Source organism: Camelina sativa, chromosome 15 (genome assembly GCF_000633955.1).
Source record: "Camelina sativa cultivar DH55 chromosome 15, Cs, whole genome shotgun sequence".
Classification (NCBI taxonomy): domain Eukaryota; kingdom Viridiplantae; phylum Streptophyta; class Magnoliopsida; order Brassicales; family Brassicaceae; genus Camelina; species Camelina sativa.
Genome location: NC_025699.1, coordinates 89,714 through 112,931, shown reverse-complemented (window position 1 = coordinate 112,931; position 23,218 = coordinate 89,714). Strand labels below are relative to the sequence as shown.

Below are 23,218 nucleotides of genomic sequence, written 5' to 3'. Positions count from 1 at the left end.
TTTGAATCTTTCTAGAATTTTTTTTTAAAAAACTTCACACCTCATATTCAAATGAAACTTTTGATATTAATTATTAACGTTTTTTAAAAAAATGCTAAAAATTAAATGTTTTATGCAATTTAATGAAATTTTTTTATAAACTGAAGTATATTTAATGAAATTTATATACATCCAACGATAACGAAACCGTCAATGTTTAAAGTTTAAACTACATAAAGTAAATAAATATTTTTTTTTCTTTTAATGAGTAACAACCAAAAACGTAATTTATTTATTTTATTTTTAAAAAAGAAACTGATTAGTTGGATAACATTTGATCGACTACTATATATATATATAACATGCAAATTTTAACTAGAAGTAATAAAAAGGAGATTAAAGAAAATAAATAATGAAGACTAATAGTAATTGTGTTTTCATGGCATCTCTTCTAGTGATCACCACATTGGTATTGTTTGCTTATCCAAGTTTGGCTTCAAAACTTGAAGATAACGAGGAACCGTTGATAGATCCCAATGTTGATTTAGATCCGTTTGCGAGGTCCCCGACTACGGATGAAATCAATAGAGACATGACTCGTAAACTGCCAAAAGATGTTTTAGAGTATGCCCTGTTTTGCGGTCAATTGATGGGAGAATCTAGATGCAACGATGAAGTCCTGGGTGAGATTCTTCAAGATAAACCAGCTTCGAGGTATTGTTGCATGAAAATGATGATCTACGGCGAAGAATGTCACATAGCTTTTAGGGAATTTATGTTTAAGGTTTATAAGTTCAAACAATTTGCTTCTAAAGCCCGTCCTCGGATTCGTCAAGTCTGGAACAGATGTTATGCTGAAGTTGGAGGTTTATTTTAACCATTTTCTCAATCCCTTCATTGTATCCATCCAACTAATATATATGTAAACCAATAAAATCATAATATTTTGTTTTTATTTTTTCAAACGAGTAAGCGTTATAACTTGAGCCTTATTATAACGTGAATTTTCAAGACTTTTAAAAATTCTATAATGCAGCTTATTATTCCCAAGAAAACAATCACATTTAATGAAGAAAAGAAAAAAAAAAGCGATATATAGTCATATAGAAGCAAACAATAATAATCAAACTCACATAGATATATTTTCATTTTTATACTATCTCTTAATTAGGAACCCGACACATCTTACGGATCTCCCCAGCACGACCCGTAAGAACTCCGCTCCGACCCATTTTCACCATAGAGACACCAAAGTCATGAAAGAACATTGACCCATGAGTTCTTAATTGCTGCAAGACATAAGCCTTAGTCTTGGAGTTGTCCAATAGAGCAGCATCCGATTGGAAAAGTCCTCTTCTCTTAGCCACTAGCGTGAAGTAGCTCACGTCAAAAGTCTTGAAACTTCCTGGATCCATCTCTAGAGCCGTCGTCGTGTCGGTTGGCTTGCATTTCTGCCTGAGTTTAACTGCGTACTCTGAGTCCAACTTCGGGTCGCTGTCTCCTCTTCCGGTGAAGTTGTAAAGCCGGTTTGTCACTAGAGGACAATGTCCCATTCCAATAGTGTGTCCACCTTTAGAAAAAAAACATGTGTATTTTCCATATATTAATTCACTACCAAAACAGGTTTCTAATTTTTCATTTTTCTCAGTCGGGCTATATAATATGATATCATTCAATATTTTATACGTACCTGAAAGAATGACTAGATCCTTCTCGTTGAGGCCGTTTGAGCGAAAATCTGTGATAAGCTTGGTGATGTTATCAAAAGGCGATGGCAAGTTGACCTCGTTGATATTAGAAACCCTGCCGTCTCTTCTTCCCGTTTCAACTTCCCACGATGGTCCTTCAAGCTAAAAATTTACATATTTCATAGTAAATATAGGGAGTTCTATGCATGTGTATGTAGAATTTTTTTTTTTGTTTAATGTGATGAAGATACTTACTGCTACCATTGCGTCTCTGGCGACAAGTGCCAAGACATCAGAGCAAGAAACAATGCCCGGGCACACTTTTTCTAGAGCCGCCTTGGAATCGTCTATGATGCCAAACCCTCGAAGGCTTAGGTTAGGAACCGCACTCTTCTCGCCTTGATTGTTCGATTTATCTAACAATATTGATCCGTCACATCCCTGTTAATTATAAGATTCACGGATCAGACGATAGATAATACAACACATTAATAGTTTTACTAGGAATCTCACATTGACAAGAGAACGTACGTGACGTATGAAAAATATAAAAGTCATGAGTCGCTTCACGCTTTACATAAACTTACTCGAACAAAGCAGTCGTGGAAGAACATTCTAAGCAAAGGAGCACCAAGAGTAGGCGCTTTCTTCATTGCTTCGAACACGACCTTTTTGACAATACCCTCGACTTGTGGGCATGTTTTGCTGTAGAAACCTACTTTTAAGCCTTGTGAAGTGGCTTGAGCAAACAACAGCACTAAGAACAAGCAAGAGACAACTAATCCCTTAGAAGCAGCCATATTTGAACTGTCGTCTCTTTAGCTTGTAGCTCTGGACTTTTGTTTTTTGCTAGATTAATTGATGATGAATTGTTGATGAAAGTCGAAGTTATTTATACTCAATTGAGTAAGTAGTTTAAACTAAATTGCAATATTGTAAGTGTTTGTGGTTAGAACATTGAAATTAATTAACATCAAAATGCAGTTGACTATCATTGGTCTGCGGTGGAATGCTTGTTGCATTTTTGTTGTTCATAAGACCAATCATTGTTTCTATAAATATAAAGAGTGCAAATTGACAAAAGTCGTACTATATTTGTGTATAGAAAATATGTATGTTTGTGTATATAATATCTACGCGTGTTTTTCCTTATGTATGGTGTACATATATTGCTACACCAAAAACAAAGGGCTGCCTAAATTTCCCATTTCTTTAAGACCAGATAAAATACAAATTGGGTTTTAAAAATTGCAAATTTCGTGTGTCTTTACGTCACTAAGACGCCTATATAGTTCCTCTAACAAGAGAATGACACATATAGTTTGGATAAAACAATGTATTTATACTACTTTAATTGCCATATAGCTCGGGACAATAGTTTCCTAACCGATGGAAGAATTTAATTAAACTTTAGTTTGTATTTTAGATTAATATATCTACGTATGCATGATGAATGAATGAATGTTTAATCTTTGGACGTTATCGAAAAACAATTATTTGATCCCACATGCATCCATGCATTATAAGTTCCCTGTAATGTTTCGCGCATGTTCTTCCAATTAGGCCAAATCATATGACCGCGACGCTTTAACCTTTTAAAACTACCGCCATCTCTTAGCATTCTCTAAATTAAAAATTGTCTTTCACGATGGACTCCAGAAACGTTTATCAACTTTGCCAACACATCCACATTGCAACGTTTCAACTGAATGCTGATGATAATTATTCTTTTGTTTTTATACATACTATTATATTACCATATTCTAATTAAAGAAATTAATTACAGGCCCGTATTAAATCTTATCCAATAGAGGTGAGCGTCTTAGTGGCATGTGCAAGTGCAACCCCTTTTGGAGGAAATTACACCTCCCCTAGTTTGATCCCCCCTCTGGAGACGGCGTGGTGTGCATCTCTCTTTGAACATGAAAATGAAAATTCAACTAAAATAATTACTGCCTCTGTTTGATTTGTTATTAACTTATTATATTACCGATACTTTATTCAGTTAATACAAAGGTCTATCTTTCAATTCAGGAAAATACTACCAAACTGTTTCATCATATACTGACAATACTGTCAAAGGAGTGAGCTTAGTAGCGTTGTGAGATACACGGTACTGAAGTAGTACTGTCTCTACCATCATGGTACAGCCGCAGAATCACAGCCGCGGTTTCTTCAATCGCCTTATTGGTCACATCTGCAACCACAACCACAACCCCCAAAAATAACATGAGAATACTGTCTACTTGAAAACCTTGTTGTTGCTAACATTGAGTAACAAAAATGAGAATAAGTTTTTAAGTGTTGTTGTTTACCTATCACTGCCCATCCGGGGTTTTCCGCAAAGATCCTTGACGCGAAATCCAGTTCTTTCCGAACAGGATCTATCCCTGAGTAATTGTTTTCTGCCTGTGTATCTACCCCTAAAGTTCTAGCCCTTGTTCTCCTAATCGCTTGAAGTACAACAAGCTGAATCTTCAAAGCAAAAACCTTTCTCGGTTCAACATCAAAGAGTGTCCTGGGTGGTTCCACACCCATCACAAACGGTACGTTCGCAACTTTGTACCCCTTTTGAGCTATGTAAGTCGACAACGGCGTCTTCCCTGTCCGAGAAACCCCAACTAGAACTATATCAGCCTTACTTAAGTTCTCGGGTAAAGTCCCATCATCTTGCTTAATGGTAAACTCAATGGCTTCAATCCTTTTGAAATATGCATCATTGAGAGTCTTGACCCTACCAGCTGCTCCACGGGTAAGACCTGATGGAGAAACACCTAAGTGAGACGCAATCCCTTCGATGATTGGTCCTAGGATATCAACCGAAAGCACACCACATTGATCGCAGGCTTGTTTAGCAGATTTAGCCATTAAAGGGTTTGCTAAAGTATAGAAACACATTGCTCCTTCCTTGGCCGCTTGGTTAATAATCTCTATTAGCTTCTCCTCATCCTCAACCTGAACAGAACAATAACCCAAGCCAAACCAGAGTCATAACAATTCTCAAACCCTAACAAAATGAGCTTGTTCTCATCCCTAACGTGACAGTTCCAAAACCTAACTCATCACAACTAGGTACAAAGATCACTAATTGTAACTCCCTGTGATTGATGATGAAACTTAAAAGGAAATTAAAAAAAGATTGTTTTTTTTGCTTACCCAAGAGAAGAGATGAGTATTTACAGAAGACCCACGATTCACCGAGTAATCTTCGAACTGCCCCAAAGCGGCGTTAACGGAGTGCTCAGCCGTCCACCCTGTCCCGTCGGAAATCAAATAGATAGACTTTCCCGCCGTTATCTCAACGTCAATCGCCGACGTCTTCTTATCATCCTCCTCCGTCTCATTGGATTCCGTTGCTTGACGGAAATGCGTGTTATCGGTACGGCGAATTGGACGGTCGAGCTTAACACCACCGGATCGTAAAGCTCGGCCCATGGACCAGCGATTCAATTTGGGACTAATCTTCATCTTCGGACTCGACGAACCTGTCGGAATTGGAGGTTCGGGATTGCCTGAGACGCCGTGTTGGCTCATCGTTAAAGATGATGATAACCACGGTTACGTTTTCAGCTTGTCACGCCGGCGTTAATTATATTATCCAAATCACGGTGGTCCAACCGTTTTGATATGAGATATTGACGGATCTATTTTTCGTTGGGCTTTAGAAACAGACATATGGGCTTTCAAAAGCCCATTAAAGCCAATATATTGCGCTCATTATTCAACGATGTAAGATCAATAACGCGCATCATTAGAGCGTATCGTTGACGCGCGGATTAGAACATCCTCGTCGTCCACAAAACAACATTGATACCGTGCCGACAAAAAATGAAAAGAGAAAAGAAAAGTGAAAAATTCTCTCTCTCACAATCAATCACACGTATTCTGTGTTCTTCTTCTTCTCCGTCTCTTTCGTTGCCTCTGCTTTCACTCTTTCCTGATCAGTTTATTTATATATCTGGTAAGCTAAAAAAACACTAATCGAGTTTTTGTGTGTGCTTCTCGAAGTTTCCGAATTGTTTTGTTGATACGTCTCATTTAATTATAACTTAGGGTGATGTTATTACTCTGTTCTCTCTGCAATCAATTTGGTATGGACATAGAATTAAAAAGGGCTACTTTATAATGTCAATAATGGTAGTTCTTGAGTTTGTCAAGAAATCTGATTCAAGAATCTTGTTTATGTTTTTTTTTTCTTTGATTTTAGGTATCTAGGTTTGTGTAAGAAAACAGAACAATGTATCCTTGTGGTTACGTTGCTGAAGTCACCAACTTGTCTCCTCAAGCCACTGAGAAAGATGTTCTTAGTTTCTTTTCTCACTGTGGAATCGTCGAGCTCGTCGAGATCACCGGGTAATTTTATAAATCATTCAAGAGACATTTTCATTAATTCCTGGATTCTTGTTCAATGTCTCCATGTATTTCAGGTACGAAGGGGATGCGTTAACGGCTTATGTAACCTTCAGAGATGCGTATGCTCTAGATATGGCTGTCTTGCTTAGCGTAAGTGAACTCCTCAAAACATTCCAAATTGTTAAATTGGTATTGATTTTTTAACGTTTTCAGGGAGCTACGATCGTTGATCAAACCGTTTCGATATCCATGTACGGTGTCTATTTACATGAATCTAACCATCTCACACCAAAAGAAGACGACTATTGTGTAACGGTAACAAAAACAGACTTATTAGATTACTCTTTGGTTATATAAGAAGCCAAGTCTTAAAAGACTCTCAAAATCTTTCTTTTCTTGAGGTTTAAAGACCACTCGTTCGGATGCTTTTGCTTCATCACCTGGAGAAGTTGTAACCGTGGCTCAACAAGTTGTAAAGACAATGTTGGCTAAAGGCTACGTTCTAAGCACAGACGCCATCGGTAAAGCCAGAGCTTTGGATGAGTCTCAGAGATTCTCAAGCTTGGTAGCCACCAAATTGGCAGAGATCAGCCATTACATTGGCCTCACACAGAACATTCAGTCTAGTATGGAAGTGGTCAGATCAGCAGACGAGAAATATCATTTCTCGGAGTTCACAAAATCCGCGGTTCTCGTCACAGGAACGGCTGCCGTGGCTGCAGCCACCATTACAGGGAAAGTGGCTGCAGCTGCAGCGACTGGTGTGGTGAACAGTCGATACTTTGCTAATGGGGCTTTATGGTTCTCAGATGCTTTGGGCCGGGCTGCAAAAGCAGCGGCCCATATGGGTGGAGGAGGAAGCAGTTGACTCTTCTCGTTTCAAAACATAATTAAATGTGTCGACATGTGAAGTTCTTCCAAGTGTTGTGAGATAAAGAAAAAAAGCATCTTGAAGATATTATTAGTAACGTTACATATTATTACTTGTATGTTTATGAGAAAACTATAGAGATAACTTATAAAATATATGAACAAAGAGTTTATACATGAATATATGAATAATAATAATAATATAAGCCTAAGCTTTTTTAATAAAGGATGGGTCCTAGAAACCTCTCTAACTTGATCTTTTCTTCCTTCTCGTTCTCTCTCTCTCTCTTCCTCTCTCTCTCTCTTCCTCTCTCTTTCTCTTATATGAGAGGTTGATGAGATCCACAAGAAACTCCAAACTCAATTGTTATTTCCAAATTTACAAACAACAAACCGTTTCGTCATCACTAGATTTATTCCAAATTCCAATAGAGCATATCAGTGATCTATCATTCTAAGGTATTTTGTACGTATATATATATATATATATACATGTATGTGTTTGATCCAAACGCAGACGCAGACGCAGGATTGAGATTAGAGATGGCGTTTCCTCAACATGGTTTTATGTTCCAACAACTTCATGAAGACACTAGTCAAGATCAACTCCCTTCATGTCCTCCTCATCTTTTCAGTGGTACTCACTTGCTCTCTCTATCTATCTCTCTGCATAAAATTGATATAAAACTCTTGAATTATATATTTTGCCTTTCTTGGTGTATATAGGAGGAGGAAACTATATGATGAACAGATCCATGTCTTTAATGAACGTGCAAGAAGATCATAATCAAACCTTGGATGAGGAGAATCTATCAGACGATGGGGCGCATACTATGCTTGGAGAGAAGAAAAAGAGACTGCAACTAGAGCAGGTTAAGGCATTAGAGAAAAGCTTTGAGCTTGGGAACAAGCTGGAGCCAGAGAGGAAGATACAACTAGCTAAAGCATTAGGGATGCAACCGAGACAGATCGCGATTTGGTTTCAAAACAGGAGAGCTAGGTGGAAGACTAGACAGCTCGAGAGAGATTATGATTCACTCAAGAAACAGTTTGAGTCTCTTAAATCCGACAATGATTCTCTACTTGCCTACAACAAGAAACTCCTTGCTGAGGTATGTAACTATATAAAAGTATACTATATGTGTTCATATAGTAAAATATTTAATTCAACTTTCAGTTATAATTTGATTAGTTTTTTTTTTGTTGGTTTTGCAAGACTAATACTTCTTGAGAAACGTAAAATGAAATCTAGTACTATAATTCTTCAAACTTTTATTTGATTTTTGGCTTGGATTGGTACAATTTATCCGGTTTATATTGTATATGCATATTATGTGTGTAAGTAGGATAGATTCATTTAATACGATATGCAAATATNCTCGTTCTCTCTCTCTCTCTTCCTCTCTCTCTCTCTTCCTCTCTCTTTCTCTTATATGAGAGGTTGATGAGATCCACAAGAAACTCCAAACTCAATTGTTATTTCCAAATTTACAAACAACAAACCGTTTCGTCATCACTAGATTTATTCCAAATTCCAATAGAGCATATCAGTGATCTATCATTCTGAGGTATTTTGTACGTATATATATATATATATATACATGTATGTGTTTGATCCAAACGCAGACGCAGACGCAGGATTGAGATTAGAGATGGCGTTTCCTCAACATGGTTTTATGTTCCAACAACTTCATGAAGACACTAGTCAAGATCAACTCCCTTCATGTCCTCCTCATCTTTTCAGTGGTACTCACTTGCTCTCTCTATCTATCTCTCTGCATAAAATTGATATAAAACTCTTGAATTATATATTTTGCCTTTCTTGGTGTATATAGGAGGAGGAAACTATATGATGAACAGATCCATGTCTTTAATGAACGTGCAAGAAGATCATAATCAAACCTTGGATGAGGAGAATCTATCAGACGATGGGGCGCATACTATGCTTGGAGAGAAGAAAAAGAGACTGCAACTAGAGCAGGTTAAGGCATTAGAGAAAAGCTTTGAGCTTGGGAACAAGCTGGAGCCAGAGAGGAAGATACAACTAGCTAAAGCATTAGGGATGCAACCGAGACAGATCGCGATTTGGTTTCAAAACAGGAGAGCTAGGTGGAAGACTAGACAGCTCGAGAGAGATTATGATTCACTCAAGAAACAGTTTGAGTCTCTTAAATCCGACAATGATTCTCTACTTGCCTACAACAAGAAACTCCTTGCTGAGGTATGTAACTATATAAAAGTATACTATATGTGTTCATATAGTAAAATATTTAATTCAACTTTCAGTTATAATTTGATTAGTTTTTTTTTTGTTGGTTTTGCAAGACTAATACTTCTTGAGAAACGTAAAATGAAATCTAGTACTATAATTCTTCAAACTTTTATTTGATTTTTGGCTTGGATTGGTACAATTTATCCGGTTTATATTGTATATGCATATTATGTGTGTAAGTAGGATAGATTCATTTAATACGATATGCAAATATGCAATAGATTATTGCTAGGCACATGATCCAACACCATAAGATGTTTGTCAAAAGACAGTAGGTGTTTTGTTTATTAAATAAAGGATTCTTGATCAAATATATACATTTATTTAATACATTCCCATATGACTATCAAGTAATGGCATGTGTAGGAAGCACTAACCAGAATTAAGAAGAATACTTTATAGTTGCTCTTATTATATCATTTTTGTGTGTTTTAAATGATTTTATAATTATTAAAAAGTTATAGTTACAAAAAAAAATTAAGTAAGTGAATTTTATAAGTTCTACAGTCTTACGATAATTTAAATTATATAACTAAGGTTTCTATCTTATTTAAAAGTATATTTTAGTAATTTTTGTTCTTTTGCCATTTCAAAAATTTATATCGAAGTATATAGTTTATCTAAGTGATACTATTTGCATGTAGAATTGAAATTATGACAAATATAATGCATTATGCATAGGAGACGATGTATTCCATCTACGTTTGAATTTCTGAAACATAACACTTGAATTGTGTGGTGGTTAGGTGATGGCTTTAAAGAACAAAGAATGTAATGAATCAAACATCATAAAGAGAGAAGCAGAAGCCTCATGGAGCAACAATGGAAGCACAGAGAATAGTTCAGACATAAATCTGGAGATGCCTAGAGAGATCACTACGACACATGTGAACACGATCAAAGACCTTTTCCCTTCATCGATCCGATCATCTGCACATCGTGATAATGATGATCATCACCAGAATCATGAGATGGTTCAAGAAGAGAGCCTTTGTAACATGTTTAATGGCATTGATGAAACGACGTCGGCTGGTTATTGGGCATGGTCTGACCCAAACCACAACCATCCCCACCAATTCAACTGATTCATGATCCTATAGCTCTTCAACAAAATCATCACCATCATGACATTATCGTAATCATCATCATCGCCACGATCATTTTGATCAGAAGAAGAAACAATTCATCTCTTTGAATTTGATTCTTTGGAATTATTGCTACTCTTTTAAATTTAAATTGTTCATTTTGTTTCTTTGGGTTTGTAGAGCATTGGTGTATAGTGCGAAAATTTGTTGTTGCATTAATTAAAACAATAAAATAAATCTTTACTATTTGAGCAAATTATATGTTTAAGTCATAAAATTAATTCTAATGCATTCATCCGACAACATTTTTTAGATTTGGGATTCACCGTTTACGATATATGTAGTGGCTCAAANAAAAAAAAAAAAAAAAAAAAAAAAGAAGAATAACCACTCTCTTTAATTTTTAAGGCTCAACCAAATTGACTGAGATTAAAAATCATGGTTTCCTCAACTTATATATCTAGTTTTATATTATTTGATATAGGTTTGGTACAGATTGATTAAGAAAAATAAGGATATAAAAGTGAGAAAGATTCATATGCATGTGACTTCGAGTGGGATTCCAGCTCTGTCATTGACGTAACATGATCCATAGCTTATATTATATTGCAAAGAGTTTTTAAAATATATTTTATTAGTTTATCTTTGCAAGTTGCAATTTTGAATTTTCATGGACTATAATGGAACCATTTAAAAGAAAAACCCATGCGCCGACGTATATACCAAATGTTCACGTTTTCAAACCAGCGTAAAACCCCTTCGTCATCTACCAGTTAGACTTATATACATAATATCTTTGTTGGTTTAAATTTTTGAGTCAAATCTATTCGATGGTAGTTTTGTTGTACGTAATATCTAATCACCCAGAGCTATCCTACATTATTATTACTTTTGTCATAAATATGTGTCATGGTCACTATCCTACGTTACTTTCTTCAAATAATTTTACGTTGAAGGATAGTAAAGAGGAAGACTGGAAGAGTATTAAAAGCACACGTTCCCAAAACACAAAGAAGAACAGACCAAAAGGAAGAAAACAAAAGTGGAGACAGTGTTGAAAGAGTACTTCACTCTTCTTTTGGGTTCATTCTCTTTGAGACGAATCTTGATTGTTTTAAAAAAATATATATGTATTTGTAATTTCAGAAATTAATATTTAGTTGTGCGTATGTTTATTTTGTGTACAGTTTGTTGGACTAGCTATATATGCATTGGCATGTTGAATAATAATGTTTTAATATTATGGTTTGCACATGATTATACATGCATGTTTTTTTGGTAAAAATTATACATGCATGTTAGTTAATAGATATCAACTCATAAATTATTAATTTTAAGTGTGGTAAACAAAGAGATTGAATCTGTTATATTTCTGTAACTAATTTTAAGATGCATTGTGATAAGAACTACATTAAAAAAACCTTAAAACAAAAAGACCTTAACAGTATTAGTAGTAGTAATACATTCCATATTTAATTGTAGTACAATTGATTAATTATTCAATTGATGCAATTAAATATATATACTATGGGCAAGTTATTTGCTCCTCTCACTTGTAAAGCCAAACTCCATGGGCAAATTTAAAACCTCCTTTGAACGCATCAAAGTTAAACGCTCATCAAACCCCTAATTAAAATTTCTTTTTCGATTTGTTTAATCCCAAATCCATCAAAATGGATTGGATTATGGAAACGTATCCCACTTCCTCAGGCGCTTGTTTGATCTTCCTGTTGAATTTCTTGAGTTTTTTCCCGAAACGATCAAGACTCTTACCACTTTTGTAAGCATCTTCGAGCTGAATGAGCGTCTTCTCAGAATCAGTCAACAAAGTCAGCTCGCTTTCCAAGTTCTTGATGTTCGTTTCTTTTTCTTTCAAGTCCTCTTCGAGCAAGTCTTTGGCTTGGTGCAAGTCGTTTTCAACCACTTCTTCGTTAACATTAATCGGACGACGAGCCTCAGAGACATGTTGAAAAGCAATAAGGGCGACAACGAGAAGCACAAAGGAGATCTTTGCCATGATTATAGATTGATTTTCCCTTTAACTTAATTTGAAATAGATCAAATTATAGTTTGTTAAAAGGAAAATATTTTTATGAGAGGAGTGAGTTCGTGTGTCTGTTTCGTAAAATCATTTATAGTTTTGTCTCTGCGTAAAAATAGTATGTAAAATGTATCCATATTTTGATGGTTAAGGAATGGTTTTGACTTCATTACTTAATTTTCTTTGGTCACCCACAATATTCGCATAACGAAATTTTTGTTTGTCATCTTATCTAAAACCTTAAACCTTCAATTATGGGAAGTCAAAAAATATGATTCTTGACTTCTTTGTTTAGATATTTTTGGTATAACGGCTATGCGATGAACCAACTGATTAATCAATCATATATGGGAAGCTGAACCATTCAAAGCAAAACTTACCCATGCATGAGATAAAGTCCTATGCAGCTGCCTCAAAAGTTTGCCTATAAGCACTTTGTAGCTGATATAAATTTCTTCAGAAATATTGGAGCTCTGTTTTTCTTTATGGGTCCTATTACAAAGCAGAATACTACTTTTACTTTTATTATAGTATTTTTTTTTTGTTTCACAGATATTAATTACTATTAGTTTATTTTATTTTATTTTTATCTCTAATTACATAAATTTAGAGTTTTTATTAGTAGTGTGATAAAGCTGGATTTTTTAGTGAAACAGATAATATTAAATACTAAACAATCATATTAGTCAATATAGGCCGTGTACGTGTATCTCTACTTCCTCTAAATTTTGCATGGGTAAATATAAGAGTCATAGAAGATTAAAGATTTTGTTGGATAGCATATGATTGTGTTGAGGGATATAGCAAAACGTTTTTTATTTGTACTGTATATTTCATGTTTTGATCTGAATATATATTCATATAAACAATCGTATTTTCATTTTTTTCTAAGTTATTGTTAGTGTGTTTTGTTTTTTTATATGTTACCTTTTGTATCCACAGACTGTTAATTAAAAAAAAATCGTATGGAAAATTTTTATGATATCACTAGTAATAAATGTAGTATTGATATTTCATTCAATTGTATTAGGTACAATACAATATGATGCAACTAATATACCAAGTATGTGAGAATTATTTCCTCCTCTCACTTGTAAAGCTAAACTCCATGGACAAGTCCAAACCCCCTTTCAACACATGAAAACAATAATCATACCCTAATTTGTGTGTCAATTTTTCCCTCCGTTTAATCCGAAGTCCTTCAAAATCGATTGGATGATGGATACAGGCTTCTTCTTTTTCGCAACAGCTGCAGGTGCTTTCTTAACGGTGGTAACCCTGCTGATCTTTTTGAGTTTCTTTTCGTAAGGCTTTAAGTTCATATCCTTTTTGTGAGCGGTTCCAAGTTCACTCAACACGACTTTGGATTTGCTCAAAGTTTTCACCTCAGATGTCAAACCTTGAATGTCTATTCTCTTGGCCTTTACCTCTTTCTCGATCATGGCCTCGGCTTTATGCAAGTCTTTTACAAATGCTGCTTCATCGAATTTTGCCAAGTGGCGAGCTTCGTAAGCGTGGAGAAAGGCGATAAGGGCCATAGCGAAAAGCAAGAAGGAGATCTTTGCCATGGTTTTAAAGCTCAATCTTCCCCTTAACAAATCAATTTGAATTTTTATGTTCAAATAATTTGTTAAAGGAAAAGAGGCAAGAAGAGATGTGAGTTCATTTGTTGTGTTTTTTGGGGTATCTTATACTATTTACTTGTGACTAAAAATAGTATATGTACGTATTGATGGTCAACGAAGAATTGTATTGACTCTCGGTTGCTCAACATTCTTTGGTTATCCACAAAATTTGCCAAATATTTTCTAAAGTCAGCTAATCAAAAAATTAATAGCAATTTACTTATAATAAAACATCAAATTTTAACCATCTACTTTTGGATAATAATTTCCTCGTAAAGGGCTACCACCGAAATTAAGTTGCAGTCCTCTCATATATTTGAGAGGCAGGAAGGTTTGTCTCAACGTAAAGCCTTTTTCAAAAAAAAAAAAAAAAAAAGTGAAACACAATACAATGGCAAAGAAATCTTTTGTAGTGTCAGGCCTAATCGTGGCCCTAGTCGTCGCACTAGGATGGAACATCGATGAAGCTGCAGCGAGAGACGTGAAGCTAGTGAAGCTCCGCGATGTCAAACCCGAAACTTTGAAAAAGTTACAAGGAGAAGAAAAAAGTGAACTGATGAAAGAAGAGTCCAAAGCCAATCTTCTAAAGGAAATTGAGAAGGCGAAAAAAATGCTTGGAGAGTTGAAAACGTTGAAGAAGACATCAAGCGGTGATATGAAAAGCGAACTGAGCTCTTTGGTGAAATCTGAATCGCTGCTTAATGAGATGACAGATTCTATCAAGAACGGTAAGTACAACGCTAACGAAGCAAACATTTTCGTTGAAAAAGAATCATTTTTCTACAGAGCGTGGAAGGAGAATGCATATAACTCGGTGGTTCCGGAGAAAGAGAAAGAGTTCATGTTTACCATTAAACGCATTGTCAAGTTGCTCAAGAAAACTTAGAACAAGAATATTGGCAGATTTATAATATCTAGTAATTAACCTTTTTGATTAACAAAATAAAAATCATAATAGTGAAAAGAGAAAAAATCTTGTCACACACAGACGCATTCAACATACAATATATGCATATATGTATCAATGATTTTATTGTGTAACAAACATTTTTGTAATTTAGCATGTCCATGTTGTATTTGGTTGAAAATACTAAAAATAAAACTTACACCAATTTTTAAATTTTCAAATATTATATCTCCATCGTCTATCATAATCTATGTTAACACTTTTGATAATTTTAAAGTAAAATTAAAAATTAACATAAAGTATTAGAGTAATATGGCCAAAAACAAAAACAAAAACAAAAAGAAGAAAACTAACACAACAGATTTATTCTTATTATTTTTCTGGTCATAAGCTTTGCAGAAAAATTGACGAAGTTTAGGGAACAATCGAAAACATAAAAAGCATAGTATGCTTATAATTAGTTTTCCCCGGTTCAACCATCTGCAAAGGAAGATACTTGTAATTGATTGCATGTGATTCCAGACATAAACCAGTGTAAGCTTTACGAACCGATCCATTTTCTCCTTTATTGTTTTTAGACCTTTCTCCGGTATAGAATCGTAGACCAGATTGGTCTGTAGATAACTCCATTCTTATCTTCGATTTCTTGTCCACAAGCTCCACGACTTTTCTCATCTTATTTGCAACACCATCTAGACAATAATTTATACCAAACCTNNNNAAAAAAAAAAAAAAAAAAAAAAAAAGAATTATACTAGCGCAAACCGGTTCAATATATGTCCGGTTTGTTCGAAACATTGAATTACGTACCCTGTCTTCTTAAGCTCATTAATGAAGTTGGCTTCAATAGGTCGGAGTTGGCGAAAATCGTACGGTGTTCCTTTAACGGATAGGATTTTCCCGGTTGGAGTGAGATTGTCGTCGAGGTGAGCATAACCGGAACCTAGAATCTGAATTTCTTCAGAATAGATGTCTCCATCGTTATGACGACGACCACCAAGATTCCAGTAAGAACGATGAACTAAATTCACCGGAGTTGTTTTCTCTTTAGCCTTTGCTTCCATCACCATTTTCAATTTGTTTTCTCCCACCAGCTTATACGTTACACTGACCTCAAGTTTCCCTATTTGATTAACATGGATGATTTTAGTCCTTTCTCTATATATCTTGATAATTTATGCAAATATAAAGTTATGAAAAAACGAACCTTGATGATCGCCATGATCAGGACTTGTATATGTGAAAACAATATAAGGTTTTTTGCTGTTATGGTTGTGTTTCTTAACAGTCCAAATCACATCACCAGACCCTTTCTTCCCACCTAATTAAATTATAGAAAGTAGTATGATTTATGAAGTAACCAAGCTGTACATAGATATGTTAATTCGGTATTGTTACCATCGTTGGCAACGGTCTTTTCTCTAGTATTGCTTACACGTGCAACCGTCGCTCCACAAAAGACCGTATCATTCTGATTTTACAAGTTTAGATTTTTTTTTTAAAAGTTAATACCGTAGCTAATTTTTTGAAGGTCTGTACCAAAATTAATTAATTTTAATCCAAAAGTAGAGGTTTTTCACTTACCGTGTAGTCATTAACGCTGTCGTATCCAAGAACAATGTCCTCAACTATTCCTGAAAGATAATTACTCGAATGTTACTATTACTAATGTATATAAGAATACGTATAAAACGCGACACGGCGACACACAGTATAATATACGATTGATCCACTAACCATGTTTATTAGGGAAAAGGAGAGACATGATAGAAGCACCCCTGTTTGTAAATTTGACCGTTAGATTCCCCTTCTTTAGCTCGTGTACCCCCAGCGTCTTCTTTCCTTCATCTTCATCATCATCATCACCATCACCATCACCATCATTATCACCGTCATCTTCATTATCATTGTCATCTTCTCCGTCGTTGTCGTTATCGTTATCGTTATCATTATCGTTATCATGATCATGATCATGATCGTCATTGTCATGATCATCATTATCATTGTCATGATCATCATTATCATTTTCATGATCATGATCATGATCATGATCTCCATCACTATCTTTGTCGTCATCATCATCATCGTGATCATTTACCTTACTAATGGAACGATCAGTTTCTTCTCCTTTGACTTTCTTCAAATCAGTTGATTTCACTTCATTGTTATCAGCGAATGAGACACTAACCATGACTCCTATTGTAACCAAAATAACCAAAATCCATAAAACTGAAATCCTAACCATTTTTTTTTTTTTTTTTTCTTATTCTTTTTGTGTGTATATGTAAGTGTGAGTGACTCTTGGTGTATATTTATAGATGGTTTGTTTTTCTTATTTATATTTTATTTTGGGAGAGACACATTTCGAGCATTATCACGCACCATATATATTTTATATCATATTTCGATTCAGTTCAAATTTGAAAAATATTACTCTTAACGAAAAAAAACAAAACAAATCATATTTGGAAGAACTATAGGTTATTAATTAAATTTATACACTTTATATTGGAGAAAACATATTATGTAAATTAGTATATCTCCTTTTCACTATGATTACCCATAAAAATTCAAATCTCGGATTTAAGAGAAAATAAGAATGCTGAGATCTCTCTACAAATAACAGCAATATCTTATCGAAATTGTTTTATTATTATTATTGTAAATGCTGCATGAATCACCATAACACTAATTAACTGGTGCTATTTGTCATTCTTTTTCATGGTTGTACCGTTTTAATGATATTGTTAAATATGACCATGATAACATAATTAATGTCAAGCCTATATAGCAATAAAGAAGATCTTTTAACGTTTCGGTAAGATCATTCGAAGATTTCGGCAGTACGCCAGTATCCTTGCTCGAGATTTTCAATTAGAAATTGCGCTGCGTGTCACTGAACAATACTAATCAATAATAATATAGATATCTCTTAAAACTATATTATTCGGAATATATAGTATGCAGTGTAAAAATAAAGTCTTTGTTTTTTTAAAAATTGATTGCCTTAATTATATTTTTTTTCATTGGTGTTTCATATTTGCAGCACACAAAAAAAAAGAAGCAAAAAATTAATGAGCACACAACCAAAACATACACAAACAAATTAAAGTTACAAAGTATCCTGCCGTTCGCATATATTTTACACACAGAGACTTTTATAGATTAAGAATCCTTTCCAATTTTTACCCCATGATTTTTGTTTTTCATTTCTTATATATATATAGATAGGCCTAGGATACAAGAGAAAAAGGTAGTAGTGAGTTATATATATTAGCATGCTTTTCCGACCCGACAATCCAATGCTCCGGCGTATTTGGTAAGCTTTGAAACGGCCACACCATGTTTGGGCTTTATCATCTGTTGCCTTGAGTGCGAGCACTTGAAATGAGGATTTCCAGATTGTCTGAAATATGCTCCGTTCAAGAAATAATCTTTCTCGGATCTCCAGTTCCAGTTTTTCCATTCAGCTTCTGGAGCATAATCCCTCTTTGTCACCTATATATTACACATGTTTCTATTAGTTTTAAACCTCAAACTTTTATTTGATGTAATATGCACATATCGAGAAATATCGTGTACCTCTCTGTAATGTTGTTTGTGAGGAGGAGCGATGAAACGGTTTCCATGGCTGAGAATGGTAGGACCTTGGCTACCTCCAATCGCGTAAAGCTCCCAATGAGTGTAGTCATTGTTGACAACATGGACGAAACCCCATCGGATCCTAGGCATCCTCTGTACGAGTCCTTTACCAAAATGGTTGTAAGCCACCGTGACTTGCATCTTCTTGTCATCCTGGTTGTGGTCTTGTGCACCGAGCAACATCACCTAAACCCAAAAACATAACAAGTTCATTTAGTTAACTTGAGTAGTCAATAGCTAATTAGGTTTTCAAGGTGAAGGCTCACATCGTTGTGGTGGGTGAAATGAGAGTTAGAGATGGTGATTGCGGTGGAGCCCATTATAGCGTCAATGAGGCCATCTTGGCATTTAGACATAGAAATGTGGTCAAGCCAAATGTCTGTTGCCCCAAAGATAGAGATCCCATCTCCATCAGCCTGTCCTCTTTGCCCAAAGTGGTCAATCGAATCTCTTATCAAACCGCCACTGCTTGTCACAATGTGATGGACGTGAAGCCCATGGATGATGATATTTTTCACGTACTGCATCGTGATACCGGCACCATATGCGATGTGCACGTTAGCGCCACGAGCATCGATCGTCTTGTGACTAGCAATCATTAGCTCTTGGCTTAACCTAATGCTCATATCGTGCTTAAAAATGATCCAAAGCGGTTCTTTTTGTATCACAGCGTGACGCAGTGTTCCAGGTCTAGGGTTCACCGTATCATCGTCTCTGGGGCTCGTGACCACATAGATGCGACCGCGTTTGCCTCCTGTGGTCCTGTAACCAAACCCACGGACGCAACGAACAAGCCTCTTACGACGCCTGGCCCAATCGGGCTGGCAACGCCAACATTTATCAATCGGGTTGCTTGCGGTGCAAGGTCCCTTTAGCTTGCTCCATTTTCCTCTTCCCCTGCGCTTGCCACTTAGGCTCCGCCTTGTGCTGTTTGTCGGACTAGAAGTCATCTCAATGACGTCCTCATCTTCCGCGGAATCGACCGCCTTGTCTTCCTCGGTCCCCTCGACATCAGTCGAGTTGCTGAAGATAAACACCAACCCAAAAAACTATCATAAGCCAAAATTCCTCATTTTTGATTAGTTAACAAAAATTATCATCAATATCGCTATCATTCTAATCCTTGTTAAAACTCTTGATAATATAGTTTTTGCAACCTAATTTTAAACAAAATGATAGAAGTAATCCAAAACCGTCTACTCTCTTATAATACATAATCACAACCAAACCTATTTTGAACTAGACAAATCAGGTCGAATGCAACAATAGAAAAGGGCTTACTCGTAATGACGCTCGTGGAAGTGGTCGACGATGTCATAAGGATCAGGATGATAAGCCATAAGGGTATGTTTACGAGCTTCATTGGCCTTATTTACCCAATACTCATCGGTCTCGGCAACATTGGCTCGTATGGTCGGAATCAAACTGGCAATACAAATCACACACACTAACTTTACAAGCCTAGCCGTCTCCATTGTATGTGATTACCCCTTTTTCACAGAAAACAATATTAATTTTTTTTTTTTTTCTTAAAGGGGTAATCTTTTATATATATATTGAAATATATATATGGAGAGCAGCTAAGCTTTAAACATGGCTTTAGGTGGTTATATGTGTTCGGCCTAAAGCCTTTTTTTTGGTAGATGAATCGTATTGCGAAGTTTGAGAAACGTGAAGGTTGGTGTTTAAATAATAATAATAAAAAACTTGAAAAGAAAGTTGACTTCTATATTTAGAAAGTTTCCCCGTTATGTATGGAACGCCACCATATATTACTTGTGGACAGGTTTCTTTGTTAATTTTATTTTCTTCTTCTAAATTTGGATGGATACGAAGAGAGAGAGAGAGAAAAAATATTGTTTATCAAGCTTTCCAACTGATTTTAGCAATACAAACAATCACTTTCTTTTCCTCATACATCTAAAAGGTAGTGATTGTGAAGATGCTAGTTATTGTCAAAAGGCATCGGTTGTTGACTTAGAATACACATATGAATCAATAATATCGTGATTTCTCTGAAGATACACCATATATGATTTTTCAATTTCAAGTTGGTTTTTTGAATCCTAGTAACTACGTGAACTTATTTGGAAAGCTTTGAGAAAGATTTTATTTGTGATTGGTGCCCTTAAAGATGTAAAGATTTATTTCAGGGTTGATATATCACTATAAATAAAAGTCAAAACCATGAAAAAATAACATTATTATTTCATTATATATATATATATATATATTTAAATTTTTGTCACTTAAATCACAATCACCACAAATAGAAAGAATTGTGTAAAAATCAAAATAAGTAAATGTGAAATAAATTATTGTGCCTAATTCAAAAGAATACACCATTTTATCTCATTTTATGCGTGGTAAGAAAAGAAGGAAAGTAAACGACGCCGCTTTGATAAATATTGAAGAAGAAGAAAAAATAATTTCGTCTTGGTGAGAGAGGGGAATAAATATATATGGACGGCTGCGGATAAGGAAAACTGAAACAGAGTGTCTCCATCCAACGGCTCATAACATTTTTGGCTTCTGAAATAATTAGGGTATTAAAAATAAAAATAATTAGGGTTTTCTTCAATCTCTTAATAGAGAGAGAGAGAGTCAGAGAGAGACGACGCCCACACACATCTTTCCCCTCAGCTCTCTCTCTTCCAATTTCTTTTTTTTTTTTTCTTCCCCAACAGAGAAAGCAAAGCAACAATGGTGAAAGGTCCTGGTCTCTACACCGAAATCGGCAAAAAAGCCAGAGGTATTATCTCTTTTCATTCGTTGAATTTGATGAATCTGTTTGTCTCCCAGGAACGATCTTATTATTATTAGGGTTCCGTTTCTCTGGATTTTGATTCCCTTTGTTCATGACTTTAAATTTTCTCGGTCTTGTCGATGATAGATGCATGCGTATTAGAGCGATTCAAATGTTATATGGATTTCGATTATTATTGTTATTGCTGCTGATATATATATATGAGTATTTTTCCCCTGGGGGTTCACTCTCGATTTGTGTGTTTGCTCGATTTGGTCATGGTTGGTTTGGTCTTCTGGGATTGTCAATTTGAATACTGTAAATCTTGTTTGCAGATCTTCTGTACAGAGACCACAACAGCGATCAGAAGTTCAGTATCACCACTTACTCCCCTGCTGGTGTTGTAAGTTTCTAGTTTCTTCTCTTTGAGTATCTATCAGCTCTGTATTGTTTATAGATGATTACGGTTTATTTGAGTTTTTATTCTTTCTAGAGTGTGCTTCTACTATTGCCTTACTCATTAGCCTTATGTGTTTACTTCTGAGTATTTGTGTTGAAATCAGCATTTGTTTCTCAAATTTGTTTACTCTCTACTTTTTTTTGAAGATTGGATTTCTTCTATCCCTTGGCCATCCTTTTACTCATAACCTGGTTCTTTCTTTCTTTGTAGGCCATCACCTCATCTGGAACTAAGAAAGGTGACGTTTTGTTGGGAGATGTTGCTTTTCAATCCAAGCAAAAGAACGTTACTACTGATTTGAAAGTTTGCACTGATTCTACCGTAAGTCTATTTATTTATTTCTTTCTTCTCTACCCCTATTTTTCATACTTCTGTTTGGTTTGTTTTGGTTACGCTCCTTACAAGTTTGTGTGTATTTGGTTTCAGGTCCTGATCACTGCTACCGTTGATGAGGCTGCACCTGGACTGAAGTCTATCTTCAGCTTCAAGGCTCCTGACCAAAATTCTGGCAAGGTATTGTTTGTAATCACTATTCACTACACGAACGAACCTATGTCTTTGTATAGTTTTAGAGCGTCATCAGCTGAGAGAGTTAACTTCACGTTTTTTTTTCTTCTTTCCTCTTCTTATAAACAGATTGAGGTGCAATACTTGCATGACTATGCCGGTATCAGCACAAGCATGGGATTGACTCAGAACCCAACTGTCAACTTCTCTGGTGTGATTGGCACCAATGTCTTGGCTGTTGGTACTGATGTTTCATTCGACACCAAGTCTGGCAATTTCACCAAGATCAACGCTGGTTTAAGCTTTGCTAAGGAGGACTTAATTGCCTCCCTTACCGTGTAAGTTGATTTTTTAGTGAGATATTTGGATGGTTTCTCGTTGATTATCTATTAATATCATTTCGGTTTATTGTTTGTTTAGGAACGAGAAGTTTGATCTATTGAATGCGTCCTACTATCACATTGTGAACCCGGTGTTCAACACTGCCGTTGGAGCAGAAGTGAGCCACAGGTTCTCTAACAAAGACAACACCATAACCGTTGGAACACAGCACTCGCTTGACCCCTTGACCTCTGTGAAAGCACGTGTTAACAGTGCCGGTATTGCCAGTGCGCTCATTCAACACGAGTGGAAGCCCAAGTCCTTCTTCACTATCTCTGGAGAAGTCGACACAAAGGCCATTGACAAGAATGCTAAAGTTGGTTTGGCTCTCGCACTCAAGCCTTGAAAACTGAGATGGAAGAAGAAGTTGCTATAGCTTTTTTTTTAACTAGTTTCTTTCTACGTTCTGTTTTTCTCTCTACATGGCTACTCATGGTTTGAATGGCTACTACTCAACTTTCCCATTTTCTTGTCGGATTTGTAGAAGAATAATAAGTTGAAAAAGGATCATCTTGAGGTTATGTGATGAAACCCTAACAATTTGTTCGGTTTCAATTTTTATTTGCAATGTATCTGGGTTCATGTATGATAGTTGCATATTCATCAGATGGTCGTGTTCAAGTAAGTAGAGTTGAATGCGATGGGCTTCAATTCAGGCCCAC

General features: G+C 35.5%; 11 protein-coding genes across 15 annotated transcripts; 5 read left to right on the top strand and 6 right to left on the bottom strand.

Moving 5' to 3' along the window:
• On the top strand, positions 336-905 carry LOC104744242. Its single transcript, XM_010465261.1, has one exon. The coding sequence runs from the start codon at positions 392-394 to the stop codon at positions 854-856; it is 465 nt and encodes a 154-aa protein (XP_010463563.1). The 5' UTR covers positions 336-391; the 3' UTR covers positions 857-905.
• On the bottom strand, positions 1,003-2,527 carry LOC104744241 (peroxidase 27). The gene is made up of 4 exons (XM_010465259.1): positions 2,255-2,527; positions 1,923-2,108; positions 1,670-1,829; positions 1,003-1,549 (listed from the first exon to the last, which is right to left on the bottom strand). The coding sequence occupies exons 1-4, from the start codon at positions 2,465-2,467 to the stop codon at positions 1,143-1,145; spliced, it is 966 nt and encodes a 321-aa protein (XP_010463561.1). The 5' UTR covers positions 2,468-2,527; the 3' UTR covers positions 1,003-1,142.
• LOC104744240 (pyruvate, phosphate dikinase regulatory protein 2) lies at positions 3,603-5,273 on the bottom strand. The gene is made up of 3 exons (XM_010465258.2): positions 4,824-5,273; positions 3,983-4,622; positions 3,603-3,864 (listed from the first exon to the last, which is right to left on the bottom strand). The coding sequence occupies exons 1-3, from the start codon at positions 5,199-5,201 to the stop codon at positions 3,758-3,760; spliced, it is 1,125 nt and encodes a 374-aa protein (XP_010463560.1). The 5' UTR covers positions 5,202-5,273; the 3' UTR covers positions 3,603-3,757.
• On the top strand, positions 5,475-7,071 carry LOC104744238 (binding partner of ACD11 1). 3 transcript variants are annotated; one of them, XM_010465257.2, is made up of 6 exons: positions 5,477-5,628; positions 5,721-5,758; positions 5,875-6,020; positions 6,095-6,170; positions 6,234-6,335; positions 6,430-7,071. In XM_010465257.2, exons 3-6 carry the CDS (start codon positions 5,905-5,907, stop codon positions 6,886-6,888), a joined length of 753 nt encoding a protein of 250 aa, XP_010463559.1. In that variant the 5' UTR covers positions 5,477-5,628; positions 5,721-5,758; positions 5,875-5,904; the 3' UTR covers positions 6,889-7,071. The 3 variants fall into 3 exon arrangements, with proteins under 3 accessions (XP_010463557.1, XP_010463559.1, XP_010463558.1); XM_010465255.2 differs by lacking the exon at positions 5,721-5,758 and having other exon boundaries at positions 5,475-5,628; XM_010465256.2 differs by having other exon boundaries at positions 5,478-5,758.
• On the top strand, positions 7,355-10,503 carry LOC104744237 (homeobox-leucine zipper protein ATHB-20). Of its 3 annotated transcripts, XM_010465254.1 has the most exons (4): positions 8,275-8,458; positions 8,523-8,636; positions 8,726-9,111; positions 9,909-10,503. In XM_010465254.1, the coding sequence occupies exons 2-4, from the start codon at positions 8,543-8,545 to the stop codon at positions 10,245-10,247; spliced, it is 819 nt and encodes a 272-aa protein (XP_010463556.1). In that variant the 5' UTR covers positions 8,275-8,458; positions 8,523-8,542; the 3' UTR covers positions 10,248-10,503. The 3 variants fall into 3 exon arrangements, with proteins under 3 accessions (XP_010463555.1, XP_010463556.1, XP_010463554.1); XM_010465253.1 differs by lacking the exons at positions 8,275-8,458; positions 8,523-8,636; positions 8,726-9,111 and adding exons at positions 7,355-7,527; positions 7,617-8,002; XM_010465252.1 differs by having other exon boundaries at positions 8,275-8,636.
• LOC104744236 lies at positions 11,601-12,347 on the bottom strand. The gene has a single exon (XM_010465251.2). It carries the CDS (start codon positions 12,262-12,264, stop codon positions 11,878-11,880), a length of 387 nt encoding a protein of 128 aa, XP_010463553.1. The 5' UTR covers positions 12,265-12,347; the 3' UTR covers positions 11,601-11,877.
• On the bottom strand, positions 13,283-13,939 carry LOC104744235. The gene has a single exon (XM_010465250.2). It carries the CDS (start codon positions 13,854-13,856, stop codon positions 13,458-13,460), a length of 399 nt encoding a protein of 132 aa, XP_010463552.1. The 5' UTR covers positions 13,857-13,939; the 3' UTR covers positions 13,283-13,457.
• Positions 14,234-15,014, top strand: LOC104744234. The gene has a single exon (XM_010465249.1). It carries the CDS (start codon positions 14,305-14,307, stop codon positions 14,797-14,799), a length of 495 nt encoding a protein of 164 aa, XP_010463551.1. The 5' UTR covers positions 14,234-14,304; the 3' UTR covers positions 14,800-15,014.
• LOC104744233 (aldose 1-epimerase-like) lies at positions 15,143-17,071 on the bottom strand. The gene is made up of 6 exons (XM_019237011.1): positions 16,558-17,071; positions 16,405-16,454; positions 16,207-16,291; positions 16,028-16,147; positions 15,631-15,943; positions 15,143-15,535 (listed from the first exon to the last, which is right to left on the bottom strand). Exons 1-6 carry the CDS (start codon positions 17,063-17,065, stop codon positions 15,235-15,237), a joined length of 1,377 nt encoding a protein of 458 aa, XP_019092556.1. The 5' UTR covers positions 17,066-17,071; the 3' UTR covers positions 15,143-15,234.
• LOC104744232 (probable pectate lyase 7) lies at positions 17,875-20,115 on the bottom strand. Its single transcript, XM_010465246.1, has 4 exons — positions 19,744-20,115; positions 18,729-19,485; positions 18,403-18,648; positions 17,875-18,318 (listed from the first exon to the last, which is right to left on the bottom strand). The coding sequence occupies exons 1-4, from the start codon at positions 19,935-19,937 to the stop codon at positions 18,094-18,096; spliced, it is 1,422 nt and encodes a 473-aa protein (XP_010463548.1). The 5' UTR covers positions 19,938-20,115; the 3' UTR covers positions 17,875-18,093.
• LOC109124534 (mitochondrial outer membrane protein porin 1-like) lies at positions 21,059-23,145 on the top strand. Its single transcript, XM_010465245.2, has 6 exons — positions 21,059-21,214; positions 21,544-21,611; positions 21,879-21,989; positions 22,095-22,181; positions 22,305-22,513; positions 22,596-23,145. Exons 1-6 carry the CDS (start codon positions 21,166-21,168, stop codon positions 22,900-22,902), a joined length of 831 nt encoding a protein of 276 aa, XP_010463547.1. The 5' UTR covers positions 21,059-21,165; the 3' UTR covers positions 22,903-23,145.